The 13,062-nt window shown below is 53.1% G+C and overlaps 4 protein-coding genes across 4 annotated transcripts; 2 read left to right on the top strand and 2 right to left on the bottom strand.

Moving 5' to 3' along the window:
* Positions 1-1,370: 1,370 nt before the first annotated feature.
* NCS57_00948400 (uncharacterized protein) lies at positions 1,371-5,224 on the top strand (the record flags this gene model as incomplete). Its single annotated transcript, XM_053059257.1, has 3 exons — positions 1,371-2,361; positions 2,409-3,240; positions 3,298-5,224. 3 exons carry the CDS (start codon positions 1,371-1,373, stop codon positions 5,222-5,224), a joined length of 3,750 nt encoding a protein of 1,249 aa, XP_052911328.1.
* A 399-nt stretch (positions 5,225-5,623) lies between these two features.
* Positions 5,624-8,351, bottom strand: NCS57_00948300 (C2H2-type domain-containing protein; the record flags this gene model as incomplete). Its single annotated transcript, XM_053059256.1, has 5 exons — positions 5,624-6,951; positions 6,999-7,315; positions 7,365-7,708; positions 7,769-8,105; positions 8,161-8,351. 5 exons carry the CDS (start codon positions 8,349-8,351, stop codon positions 5,624-5,626), a joined length of 2,517 nt encoding a protein of 838 aa, XP_052911327.1.
* A 2,101-nt stretch (positions 8,352-10,452) lies between these two features.
* NCS57_00948200 (Lactamase-B domain-containing protein) lies at positions 10,453-11,535 on the top strand (the record flags this gene model as incomplete). Its single annotated transcript, XM_053059255.1, has 3 exons — positions 10,453-10,756; positions 10,810-11,202; positions 11,252-11,535. 3 exons carry the CDS (start codon positions 10,453-10,455, stop codon positions 11,533-11,535), a joined length of 981 nt encoding a protein of 326 aa, XP_052911326.1.
* A 348-nt stretch (positions 11,536-11,883) lies between these two features.
* Positions 11,884-12,969, bottom strand: NCS57_00948100 (uncharacterized protein; the record flags this gene model as incomplete). Its single annotated transcript, XM_053059254.1, has 2 exons — positions 11,884-12,010; positions 12,071-12,969. 2 exons carry the CDS (start codon positions 12,967-12,969, stop codon positions 11,884-11,886), a joined length of 1,026 nt encoding a protein of 341 aa, XP_052911325.1.
* Positions 12,970-13,062: the final 93 nt, after the last annotated feature.

Below are 13,062 nucleotides of genomic sequence, written 5' to 3'. Positions count from 1 at the left end.
CATTTGAACCTCTCCTTGACCCACACGAGCACCCTTGATCCTCAATCTGAGATGGTGAGTTAAGAGTGAAGAGTGGGTAGCGGTACATGGGGTTGGGTGAAGACAGCTCCCCAATCACATCACACGTGAGCCAGCTCACGCTTGGGCCGGCACGTCATCCTTCATGGACGGCAAGGGAAAACGGTGTTCCCAACGCGGCGCTACTGGCTCCATAACATATTCTCATAACGCTTGGGCTACGTTGCATCTCGTCCAGCAGGTCGCGAAAAGAAAAATGCTACTGATGGTGTCTAAAACCTAAGCAAATGCATTGAGTTCCTTGAGGCCTCGGCATTGAAGGAGGTTGTTGGGTGATAGTGTGTGTTGCTGCCTGGGAACTTGAACGTATCAGGTAGCATGCAGCAAATAGGCAACGAGACTCTGTAACTCTTGCACTCCATTAGACGATGCCGAGAAGCCGAAGGGCTAGCTTAAGGCGACGGATAATACTTCTAAATAAGAGACCACCAACCCATGCGGCCCATAGTTCGCCTGCTGTCTTGCTTGGGCATGAGGCTCGGCCGAGAGGCCGTTCCCGACCGTAACCCATTACTGCCACTTCTAGCCGCATCCGTTCAAATCGGATATTCTCTGAAGGCACTACTCCGCCCATAAAGATAATCACGCCGAACTAGTTCCCGAGCTCCGCAAGCTAGATCGCGGGATGGGTCGGGCCGTGTTAGGTTCACTTGTGGGGAAGTGCGAGGTTAGGTCTCGTCGTGCGACCACGAATTTCGGCCGGATGGCATCGCGGGGAAACCTGGTTCGACGCGTACCGCCTTGGGCTGGAACGTCCCACACCGTGCGGCTGGCCTCGTGTGTCTACAATCCGGTACTTTGATCCTCTGTCACCGGTCTTGTGCCTTGCCGCACACATTCAGCCTTACTTGACGCGATGAACGTGGCCACTGTTATGATAAGTCATCGTTCGCGTCTCGGCTTCCTTTGTCACACCACTACTCGCGGACACACCGAAGAGTTGGCGCCCAGTTTGGCCTTCGTGCTTCGTCCACTTGTCCTCCATCTGAGAGGCAGTGACCTTGGCTCAGACTCCTGCGCCAATCATTTGCTCTAGAACGCTCAGCCTGCCGCAACCTGCTGCATGTAAGCGCCGTGGACCATACCGCCTCATCTTTGCGCATCTCTGGAGAGCCTGATCTGGTGCTCACCACCAGAGACTCAGGAGCGTCTGAACCCCGATATGTTCCTCCTCTTGCTTACTGCAATTTTTTGCAGGCCTATATATCTTCACCCCGGCATCCATCCTTTGTTGCGATCGCTTATGAATACGACGTCAAATCTTTCTCTCTGTGCAACATCGAACGCCGGCCATGTCAGACCCTCAGAAGTACACGGTCGGCTGGGTCTGCGCTATTGCAACCGAGTACCTTGCTGCGCAACTCTTTCTCGACGAAGAGCACGAAGGACCTGAATCTGTATCCATTAACGATAGCAATAACTACACGCTGGGCAAAATCGGGAAACACTATGTCGTCATTGCTGTCCTTCCCCATGGCGAATACGGCATATCATCTGCTGCCGGCGTCGCGCATGATATGCTCCACAGCTTTCCCAACATCAGAATCAGCCTAATGGTCGGAATCGGTGGCGGTGCACCGAGCTCTAAGCATGACATTCGCCTCGGGGACGTTGTGGTCAGCGCCTCTAGCAACGGCACCGCCGCGGTGTTCCAGTACGACTTTGGAAAGGCCGTGCAGGGTCAGGAATTCCAGGAGACAGGATCCTTGAATCAGCCGCCGACAGTTCTGCGAACAGCCGTGAACGGACTCTTGACGCAGTACAAGCGCAAAGGACACCAGCTTGATGGATCTATCGCCGACATTTTGATGAAGAATCCGAGACTCAAGAAAGAGTTTCAACGGCCCGAGTCGAGCACCGATCGACTATATCAGCCTGGGAAGGTTCACCCGCGGGGTGATCGGTCCAGCTGCGCGACAGCCTGTGGCAGCGACCCATCGACTTTGGTAGTGCGACCAGATCGTACTGAATACGAAGACAATCCCGTCATCCACCACGGCCCGATCGCTTCCTCGAATAGGCTGATGAAGGATGCCTTGACTCGGGATGCGCTTGCAGCGAAGAAGGGCGTTCTATGCTTCGAGATGGAAGCGGCCGGGTTGGTGAACCACTTTCCCTGTCTAGTCATCCGAGGCATTTGCGACTATTCCGACTCGCACAAAAACAAAGAGTGGCAGGGCTTTGCGGCAATGATGGCGGCGGCGTATGCGAGGGATCTTCTGCGTCAGATTCCGCCCAACAAGATCGAGGCCGAGAGACCTATTGGCGAAGTCCTCAACTCCAGTAAGTTTTGCATTCCAATCCATATATTTTCTTCTAACTTTGAGCAGTCCAAGGAAGTTTAGACCGCGTGCTTTCGACGGCAAATAAAACCAGGGATGCGATTGTCACGATAACATCTGATACTCACCTCGCCAGGGTCGAGCGATGGCTGTCCCCGCCAGACTATTCAACCAACGCCAAACTGGCGAGAAAACGCCGTCACTCCGGCACTGGAACCTGGCTTCTTGACAGTCCCGCCTTCCAGGAGTGGAAGCGCGGGGCACGACGACACCTGTGGCTCTACGGCCTGGCAGGATGTGGCAAGACTGTTCTGAGTACGACAATTCTTGACAATCTTCCGCAAACGGACACCCGCACCACGCTTGCATTCTTCTTTGACTTCAACGACCCCAGAAAGCAGACCCTAGAGAGCCTTCTACGCTCGCTGGCGTTTCAACTCTACCGTTCTGGGGGCAAAGCGGCGAACGAACTTGACAGTCATTTCACTTACCACGAAAATGGACGGAGGCAACCCGATACGAGTGCCTTGTCAGCCTGTGTTGAGACGATGATTCAAATCACTGGAAAGGTTGCCGTCATCCTCGACGCTTTGGATGAGTGTACAACGAGAAAAGAACTTCTGTCATGGATGCGAGGCTTTGCCTCTGGCAACGCCCAGCTTATTGTGACTGGCCGGCCGGAACCAGACTTCAATCGCGAGATCCCTTCACTTTTCGATGATCGCAACTGCGTCTTACTCGACAAGAGGGCTGTCAACGCCGACATACGCTCCTACGTCATGGCAGCGCTTGAGCGGAACTCCGATTTCGTTAGCAAGAAGTTATCTCAGGATCTCCTAGGGAAGATTCGCGACAAAGTCGGAGACGGAGCCGACGGCATGTGAGCTTTTGCCCAGATCATCCATACTACCAAATAATTGTCTGACATTCGTCGCAGGTTCAGATGGGCAGCTTGTCAATTGGACAGTCTTGCCGAATGTCTAAGCCCCAACGCCATCGAGACAGCTCTCGAGTCTTTGCCTCGTGATCTGAATGAGACTTATTACCGCATGCTCCAGAACATACCCCCGACATATAAGAGCGGCGCGATTCGTCTCCTACAGTTTCTCGTCTACGCCAAGCGGCCCATGAAGCTGTCAGAGGCTGTAGAGGTGATAGCCACGCAGATAGATCGAGAACCTCGACGGTTTCATGTCGGGAACAGACTATTTAGTGGGACTGACGTTCTGCGATACTGCCCCAGCTTGGTATTAATCGCTGATGTCACAAGATATGGCGAGACTCTGCAGGAGCTCCACCTTGCCCACTTCTCAGTTAAAGAGTATCTTCTCAAGGAAGACCAATTTGACCTGGGAAGTGCCAGCATTGCCATCACCAAGACCTGCTTGACTTATCTTACGGACATCAAGAGTAGCCACAGCAGAATCAAGCATGATTTCCCAATGGCACGATTTGCAGCAGAGTTCTGGATGGATTATGCTGCATCGGTACAGAGTTCCGAAGACATTGTTAGAAGAACAGTCAGCTTTTTACAAGACAAGACGACATTTCAGAGGTGGGGTCGATTGTATCAGGCCGACATTGCATGGAATGACAACCCGGGACCACCTCGAGCATCTAGTCTATATTATGCTTGTCTTGGTGGACTCGCAGGGGCTGCGAGAGGCCTGATGGACGAGAGAGCGGATGTCAACGCGCAGGGCGGCCTCTACGGCAACGCTCTCCAGGCTGCCTCAGACGGAGGCCACCTCGAGATTGTACAACTGCTGCTGGACAAGGGAGCGGATGTCAACACGCAGGGCGGCCACTTCGGCGACGCTCTCCAGGCTGCCTCAGACGGAGGCCACCTCGAGGTTGTACAACTGCTGCTAGACAAGGGAGCGGATGTCAACATGCAGGGCGGCCTCTACGGCAATGCTCTCCAGGCTGCGTCATTTGGAGGCCACCTCGAGGTTGTACAACTGCTGCTAGATAAGGGAGCGGATGTCAACACGCAGGGCGGCCACTTCGGCAACGCTCTCCAGGCTGCCTCATCGAGAGGCCACCTCGAGGTTGTGCAACTGCTGCTAGATAAGGGAGCGGATGTCAACGCGCAGGGCGGCCGCTTCGGCAACGCTCTCCAGGCTGCGTCATTTGGAGGCCGCCTTGAGGTTGTACAACTGCTGCTAGATAAGGGAGCAGATGCTAACGCGCAGGGTGGCGACTACGGCAATGCTCTCCAGGCTGCCTCATCTGGAGGCCATCTCGAGGTTGTACAACTGCTGCTAGACAAAGGAGCGGATGTCAACACGCAGGGCGGCCGCTTCGGCAACGCTCTCCAGGCTGCCTCATCTGGAGGCCATCTCGAGGTTGTACAACTGCTGCTGGACAAAGGAGCGGATGTCAACACGCAGGGCGGCCGCTTCGGCAACGCTCTCCAGGCTGCCTCAGACGGAGGCCATCTCGAGGTTGTACAACTGCTGCTAGACAAGGGAGCGGATGTCAACACGCAGGGTGGCGACTACGGCAACGCTCTCCAGGCTGCCTCATCTGGAGGCCGCCTTGAGGTTGTGCAACTGCTGCTAGACAAGGGAGCGGATGTCAACACGCAGGGCGGCCACTTCGGCAACGCTCTCCAGGCTGCGTCATTAGAAGGCCATCTCGAGGTTGTACAACTGCTGCTAGATAAGGGAGCGGATGTCAACGCGCAGGGCGGCCTCTACGACAATGCTCTCCAGGCTGCGTCATCTGGAGGCCACCTCGAGGTTGTGCACCTACTCAACCAAAGGAACGCCAATAGAACTTCCCGAAAGCGATCCGGCTCGGCATACCCAAGAGACCTGTCGAAGCATCCTAGGCTCTTGGACCCTACCAATGTTGATTGAAATCCTTGACATACCTACGGTCAGATCTCCAGCGAACGCACCGCTATTGCCCTAGTCCCTCGCTCAATCACTCACTCCTCCTATGTCAACTTTCTGTTTGCCTTGTCTCTTCTCATACTCTCAGATAGATCAGAGTAACCCAGCGTCTGGCTTGTTGTCATTTATGAGCATTTTCTCAGTTCTCGGATATGATCGAGTAATGGCCCCTCAACGTCGAGGTAGTTATTGGATGTATTTGAAGAGCCACCTCCCTTGAGCAACCACTCACAGGACACTTGACCTCTATTTATGTATAAAGTAGCAGAGGTGGCGCCAATCTAATATATTCACAAATCTGGGTTCAAGCATAGGCATAGCGATGAACATTTCACATGAGCTCGTGACATTTATAATCCCAAATCAATAATCCTCGTCTCTCCCAGTTACCCAGAACTCTTCACTAACATGGCAGGAACCGCTTGCGGTGCTCTGATCCCAATCTACCTGCTCATCCTTGTCCCAGAAATCTGTGCCGCCATGGTAGTCACCGCTTGTGATGCCACAACTCCCCTCTCCCCGCTCGTCCTTCACAATCGCCTCGACACATACCTGTTTCGTCTTGGTCTGCTGATACTGGTCTAGCTCCCCTCTCTTCCTCTTCCTAGGCTTCTGGTCGGTGGCGCCGACAACGATGGCCCCTGGTACTGCACCGCCATCGTGTGTGTTCCGGACGTGGAGTATCCACTGGTCCAGGTTGACGATGAGATCGTCGGTGCCCAACCGCCGGCATTCTGGACAGGGGAAGCTCGTTTCAAAGTGGCCAAGCTGAGCGTGAGATCGTTTGAGATGCAAGCTAAACCCTCCAGTTGAAAAGGTCTTGTCGCAAAGTAAGCAGTGAGCTGGTGTTACAGGGTTGGGTGTATGGAGTTTGCCATGGTATTGTTCAACGTGGTTGCTCCAGGCAGAAAGGCCGGCTGCAATCAGCTGTTTCTGTCCTGAGAACTCGCACTCGCGACAATAGAAAGGTTTCCGAAAATCTTCGCTGTGCTCCAAGTTAACATGTCTGGTCAGGCCGCTCTTCCGTGCGAAATTCTTGTTACAGATCAAACACCTAGGTGTCGTTGAATCTGCTTTTGGTCTCGTCGCTTCCGCATCCTTGGGACCTTGTGGAGGATCTTGATCTGGAGCTTGCCTTAAGTACCTGACAAGCTCGTCGGCAAATCTCTTCGTTGAGTCTTCTGCGAGGAAAAGAGGCGACAAGTCTTCTGCCATCTTGCTGCTGAGTTCGTTCTGCTTCGGACCAGGTCTTCTTGGTCTGCGTTCATGCAAATGGGTTGTAGACTGTCCTTCGCTTCTCAGGCGGTCGGCAGTCTCAAAGTATTCGTCGCGCCGTCGCTTTATGAGCTCCTGCTCCAGCACCTTCTTGACATACTGGATCCTCGATTGGATCCTCTTCGCCTCTTTGCTGCTGCGGTTGGGAAGGCTGTTCAGTTCTTTGCGCCATTGGGTGATGTCGTTCCGCGACTCGAATCCTTTCCAGTCCTCATCGGAGATGTAGATCGGCGCGTAGCAGTCCCGTTTTGTGAACGACTGATGCAGTTTGGCGATTACCTCGTCGCAGCCTCCAGTCAATTCTTTGTAGGCCACCGTCATTAGACTGTGTCTCTGATCGACTGGGTTGTAGCTCTTCCGAAAGACCTCTTCCGTGTTACCCATGATGTAACTTCGAAGAGCAGGCTCAAGCGCACCTTGTCACAGTTAGAATCATGTCAAGCCGCGGAAGGATCATGCTCACCATTGAGGCGACCTCCGGCTCCCACTCTTATAGAGTAAGGCCGCAGCCCCTCTCGAAGCCCGGCCACCTCGAGAACTCGGTGCCATATTCTCCAGTATAGCTTGTAGTCGAGCGGAAAGACGGGTTGGTCCACGATGTCATCTTTCCACTTGAGTGGCACGTAGTCAATATGGCCCTCGAGCAAGCCCTTGGGGTACAACACCTCTTCGCAGGATGTGAACCTTGTTGCGAAAGCACCCTTGTAGATGGCCATCGCGACGATGTGAGAGAGAAGGCAGATAGACTTGACCGGGACCCGGGTGATGCCGAAGGTCAAACTGCAGAGGTTAGCACGGCATTCCACTACCGCGAGTCGACACGAAGTACCTTGCGCTCTGGTCCCTTTCGATCTCATCTCCGTGCCGCTTCACATGCCGAACATGAACGCTTGCAACGGGCCGGACTTTCGTCGGATCGGCAGGATCTCTCAGCCAGCCAACCTCGATGTCCTTGTACTCGACACGCCTCAAGCTCTCGTACCGCCAGCCGCCGATACCGCCAAGGATGATATTCCCTGAGAACGAGACTCGCTGGGAGGGTTTGCAGAGGATGTCGGATGCCCTCTCCCAGGCGGTCCGGAGGACAAGCAGCAGATCCTCTTCCGTCGTCTCCTTTTTCACGAATTGCTGGCGCCGAGTCAGGCCGAGCCTATCAGCTAGCCCAGGAATCAGCTCAAATCCCAGTTAGTCCAACGTCCAAGATCAACGGCGACCGCACCGGGCGAGTCTCACCTTTCCAACCAGTCCAGCGGGGCCAGACTCGACGCCGCCGCGGGTTGAGTAGCGCAATGTGAAGTGCTGCGCGTTTGCATTCGGTTGGTAACGGAACCGCTTCAACACGTCATCATTCGCGACGCGAACCAACGCAGACCACACGTCCTGCAGCGTCGCCGCACTATTCACGTCTCTCTTGGTCTTGTACTCGTCAGGGCCCAAGCAGGGCACAGATGTTTCGGAGTTCAGGATATATAGCTCGAGGAAGCTCTCGAATATCTTGACGGCATCGTGCGAGCCGGCACACAGCTGCAGCCACGTCTTATCACTGTCGAGCTCGCCAGCTTCGGCAAACCTTGGAGTGCTGATTAGCCAAAGGATCCGAGCTGGCTCGGTCGGGACAAACTCACTGAGTCCACTCCGCCCAGACTCTATTCTGGAGCGCCAGAGTCTTCTTGTGCAAGCCCGCGCCCTTCTCCGGCGCCGGCTTGCTGCGGTTTCTCTCCAAGATCGCCTGGACGGCCTTGCTGGAGTCTGCCCGGATTCGGGGTGCACCCCGTTTCCGAGGCTTCTGAGATGGCAAGTCCGTCGGCTGGGCCATGACTTGAGACCGGGGGATCACGCGTGGGCGGCTTTTGCTATTGTCAAGAAAGAAAACACAGAATGTGCAGAAGGTGTAGAGAGGAGGGGAGAAAGACAGGAGGGCAAGCAAAGGAGCGCGGCTCGATCATCTTAATTTTAGCACCACAGGGCCAGAACCTAGAATTAGAACACCTCCTTTCACAACATCCTGGGAAGGCTGTGCTGAAGAGGAGGGGGCGTGCCTTTCACCCTTCCTCCTCCCCCGGGAGCGCTTAAGGTGGCGGGCGGAGGGGTGGGCGCTGAGGCCGTCCGTGACGAGAAGACGGAGCTTGAAAACGGTCGGCACCCTCGACGGCCGGCGCGCGTCTCCACCCGGAAACGGTGCGGAGGCGGGGACCGGTATCGGCGGGGGCCAAAAAGCCCCGGAGGGCCGAAAGTGGAGATGGGATCGGAGAAAAACCGTGGGGCCTGAACCATGAGGCAGCCATGCCGGGGATGTCGGCTAAACGCCGGGACAAAAATGCCCAGAATGTCCGGAGTCCCGTCCGCTCTCCCATAGATAAGCCGGTGAGGGGCGGATTAGTAGTTGGGTCGGTGACGACCAGCGAATCCCCGCTGTTGTATGTTTTTGCTGGTTGAGCCAACTTTTTGCTCGTGGCAGGGAATGTTCAGGGTGATCCATATCCTTCAAGAAACGCGTTCTTTTGCAGCCGTAGGTCGTTGAGAGAATCAGTCGACGGTTGAGATGCTGTGTGGTCAGAGCTTTTGACTTTTGCAGTGTTGAATCCGTGTTCACTCCCTCAAATTCCTGAAGCGAGGACTCCGGCATGAGCCTGTTACATCTCCAGAGAAGTCATTGAAGCCTTATCGTTGTCGTATCTCATAGTAATCACCACACTCTGTTATTCAATTAGAGACAATAACGCCTTTCTGGGTGGTACAGCTTCGTTGGACTCTATTAGCGGCTTTGAAGGAGGATCCAAAGAGCCTGGCTCTGCCCTACCCTGCAGAATGCGAGAGGACGGATCCCACGTTGCTCTAGCCTTACACGATTGCGTCAAGTCACCACAAACATGAACGACATGATTTGAAATCACATGAAGAGCGAAGCCTGCGTGCCAGGAAAGAGATCAAACCTGATCTTAAGGTCCAGGTGATCATGACCAAGTGATGTTAATGGTGATAATTTCACGGAGCACACATGGCCGAGGGATCATGTGCACTGCAACGTTGTGGCTGTCGGCTGCTCTACTCGTACTAGACGGACCAATCAGCAGATGGAATATGACACGCGCCTCAAACACAGGTGCCACCTCCTTGGTGGTAGGTACGTACCTCGAAGACGATCATGTCCGCTCATGAAGCATCACCAACTGTCGGCATCATTCTCGCTTTTTGTATTTAATCTACGCACAATATTACAATATGGAAAATTGTAACAGAGGATACCTTTGAACTTTTGTACTATATAGCTGGTTCTCTTAAATCTATCTACCTCGGTATCCTGCCTGAACTAATGCTCCTCGTCACGTTAACCCAGCGTAGTTGTCTCAGGTTTCACTTTTATTGCCTGGTGGGCCAAGATAGGCTGAATGGCGTCGATTCCATGAATGTGCATTTGTAAACATGTAGAAATGATGCTGTCTTCGTGTTTATAGGAGAGAAGCTCTAAAAGGTCGGTCAGGGACTTAGTGGAATCAGGTTGACAATACTGCTTTGTCCCGGAGTTTATGGCCCGACAAACTAGTTCAAATGCGGCACTCTTCAATTGCTCTCACTTTAGTCCAACTAAGATTGCTCTCTTGGAGAATTCTTGAACCAAGATTGCTCCCAAAAATGATTCCCAGAGAGATCTCTGGTGAGTAACGGCTTCTTGGCGGATGGGCTGTTGGTGGCTGCCAGCTGACCCGGTACTCGGGTTCTATCGTCGCTTGATAAGAGAGACAAGGGAAAAAACTAGCCTCTTTAGGTAAGCTTATCGCTAGTTGAGTTTATCAGCATGGGGTTTGGTCGGCCGGTTAAAGCCGGCAATCATACAAAACCCCAGTAGGAGTGACTCCTGGCTTTGTCTGTGACTTGACTCGTGAACCAAGACGTGCAACCTCCTCCAAACAAGCATCATGTCTCCGACCGCGCAAACGACCTGCTTCTCTGCAAGCAGACTCAACGACACAACCTTTGTCATCTGTGAAGACGACAAATGGAGCGAGAATCCACTCATTTACGCGAAACTCTTTCCGAATAGCTTGGTACTGATCGACACTGGCTGTGGCGGCGCAGCCAAGGATCCAACCGTTGAAATCAGATCTCTGCGGACTTTCATCGAGACTTATCCGGTCTCTGATAACGAAGATGAGCCACTGAACAAGAATGGAACGAGGAACTATGTCGTAATTTGTACTCACTGCCATTATGATCACATCGGTTGGTTCTCCACGGGCTACCCCAAGCAGTTGTTCCAACACTGACCTCATTAGGTGGCATAGAAGAATTCACAGACAGCAAGAGTGCTATTTGGGCAAGTTCGTTCGACAAGGACTTCATTCAAGGCCCAGACCGCCTTCCAGAATCATCTCTTTGTCGCTTCGTCGGTATGGAGACACCAAACTACCAAGTCACAGGATGGGCCAACGATGGCCAAAGCTTGGTAAACCGTCAAGGTGAGGATTTGGGGTTAAAGTTTTACCACACGCCCGGCCACACTCCGGACCAACTGGCCATATGGGATCACCAAGAGCGATTTCTCTTTGTCGGTGACTCCATTTATGAGTGGGCAGCTATCTTGTTTCCGCGGGAGGGAAATGTCACCACCTATAGTAAGACCATTGGAAAAATGAAGAAGCTGGTTCAGGGATGGAATCAAGAGGCTGGTAAGGAGTTTTGCTCCCTTGAAGACTTTCAAGCTAACAGAAGTTATAGGAACCACCGGCGATGCGTTTGCACCGCGAGTGAGAATGGCATGCGGCCACAACACCCGTAACGAAGATGCTCTGGAGCTGCTCGAGGAGGTCGACCGAGTTTTATTGGCTGCAGTTGAGCAAAGAATCCAGCCAATAGATAAGGGCATCAATCGAGAAGAGCAGTCGGAACTGTATGAGGATGGAAATGGGCGCATTTCTTTCTTTGGAAGTGCAGCTGGCTTTACAGACTTACGGAACAATGCGGAAGCAGTCGAAGAGATGCGTAAGCGATGCGGACTTTGACTTGGGAGCAGCGCGCAAGTTGTGGAGAAGGGATCATTTTTAGGTGTCATTCGTCTCGATAGCCTCCAGCCAGGTGTCTGGTCAACAACGAAGAACCGTATTTGACGTTAATGTTGTGCTTTCTTTTTGTCTTTACAGAGATTCTGCTGTAAAGTGCATGTGGCTAAGATCAACTTTAAAAAATTGCTCCTAGTGATTGTAGACTTGGTGTTGTAAGGAGGTTTTATATGACCTCGGAGAGACGATAGAGGTCAACTGTTTATTTCTTAATACCACTGAAAACAAAGAGACGAAGAAGGGAACCTAAAAGGAGTGATAACTAGGAGCTTATGATAACACGAGAGAATTTCAAGCCTTGACCTTCATTTGGTCGAGAATCTGCTGTACACCTGCGAAACCAAGCTCCGTCATGGTCTCCTCCCACAGCTTCTGTGAAACTGTCTTACTTTCGGGGGTGTAGAAAAACCGGCCATATCTGGGAATTCGCGTCAGCTTGCCTGTTTTGCACAGCCATTCCATCACTGAAATAACTTACGGGTATACCCTCCAGTCCATGATGAAGCTGCCGTGCGTTTCGCTGCCCTTGATGACAGCAGCATCGATATAGGTCGAGGCCCCAGCATCAATCGGGCGTCCTACCATGGACTTCATTCCCAAGAGGACGGCCTTGGCAACGCCATGAATGTCCCTCTGGAGATTCGTGCCCTTGCAAAACCCAGGGTCCACCAGGTTGACCACAACATCGTCGGGGCTCACATACTCGACGAGCTTGTAAATCCAGAGGTGGAGGAGAAATTTGGCAGTGTTGTAGCGTTCAGCCCCATCGAAAGTGTTCTTGTCGTCAAATGCAGGGATGGTGGGCGATGCCTTGGATTCCGGGAACTTGGCGTGCATTGACAGGCCAGAGCTGACGATGGTGAGCCGACCAGGACGACCAGCCGGGGCCTTTTCCTTGAGATTGGGAAGCAAGAGAGTAGCCAAGAGAACAGTGGACAGGTAGTTGACCTGAAAGACCTCCTCGTGGCCGGTCGCAGCTAGGTCAAAATTCTGCTTGGTGATACCCGCGTTGAGGATGACAAAGTCGATGCGGGAAAGGGTAGCACAGCGAGATGCAAAGTCTTGAATCGACTGATATGAGGTCATATCCAGCTGCCAGACGTCGACAGAGGCGGAAGGACATTGCTTTCGGAGTGGCTCGGCGGCTGCTTCTCCCCTTTGGAGAGACCGACTGGCCATGATGACATGGGATAGTTTCAACTCAAGGAGCATGCGGGCACATTGCAAGCCAAGGCCGACATTTGCTCCCGAGATAATGGCTGTCTGGCCATTGAGGTTGGTGTCTTTGGGAGGGAAGTGGGCTTTTTCACACTGGGAGGAAAAGAAGAGTCCCATCAGACTTTGTGAGAGCCCAGGAAGGTCAGACGAGGCAGTCATTGTGGATAATATGAGAAAATTGCGACAAATATGAGGGAAGCCGTCTCAAATGAAGATGAGTGAGGATACCAAAGCATGAACAGATTGAAGAGC

Source organism: Fusarium keratoplasticum, chromosome 7 (genome assembly GCF_025433545.1).
Source record: "Fusarium keratoplasticum isolate Fu6.1 chromosome 7, whole genome shotgun sequence".
NCBI classification, from domain to species: domain Eukaryota; kingdom Fungi; phylum Ascomycota; class Sordariomycetes; order Hypocreales; family Nectriaceae; genus Fusarium; species Fusarium keratoplasticum.
The sequence above is the reverse complement of the archived record's forward strand: the minus strand, read 5'-3'. Positions and strand labels throughout refer to the sequence as shown.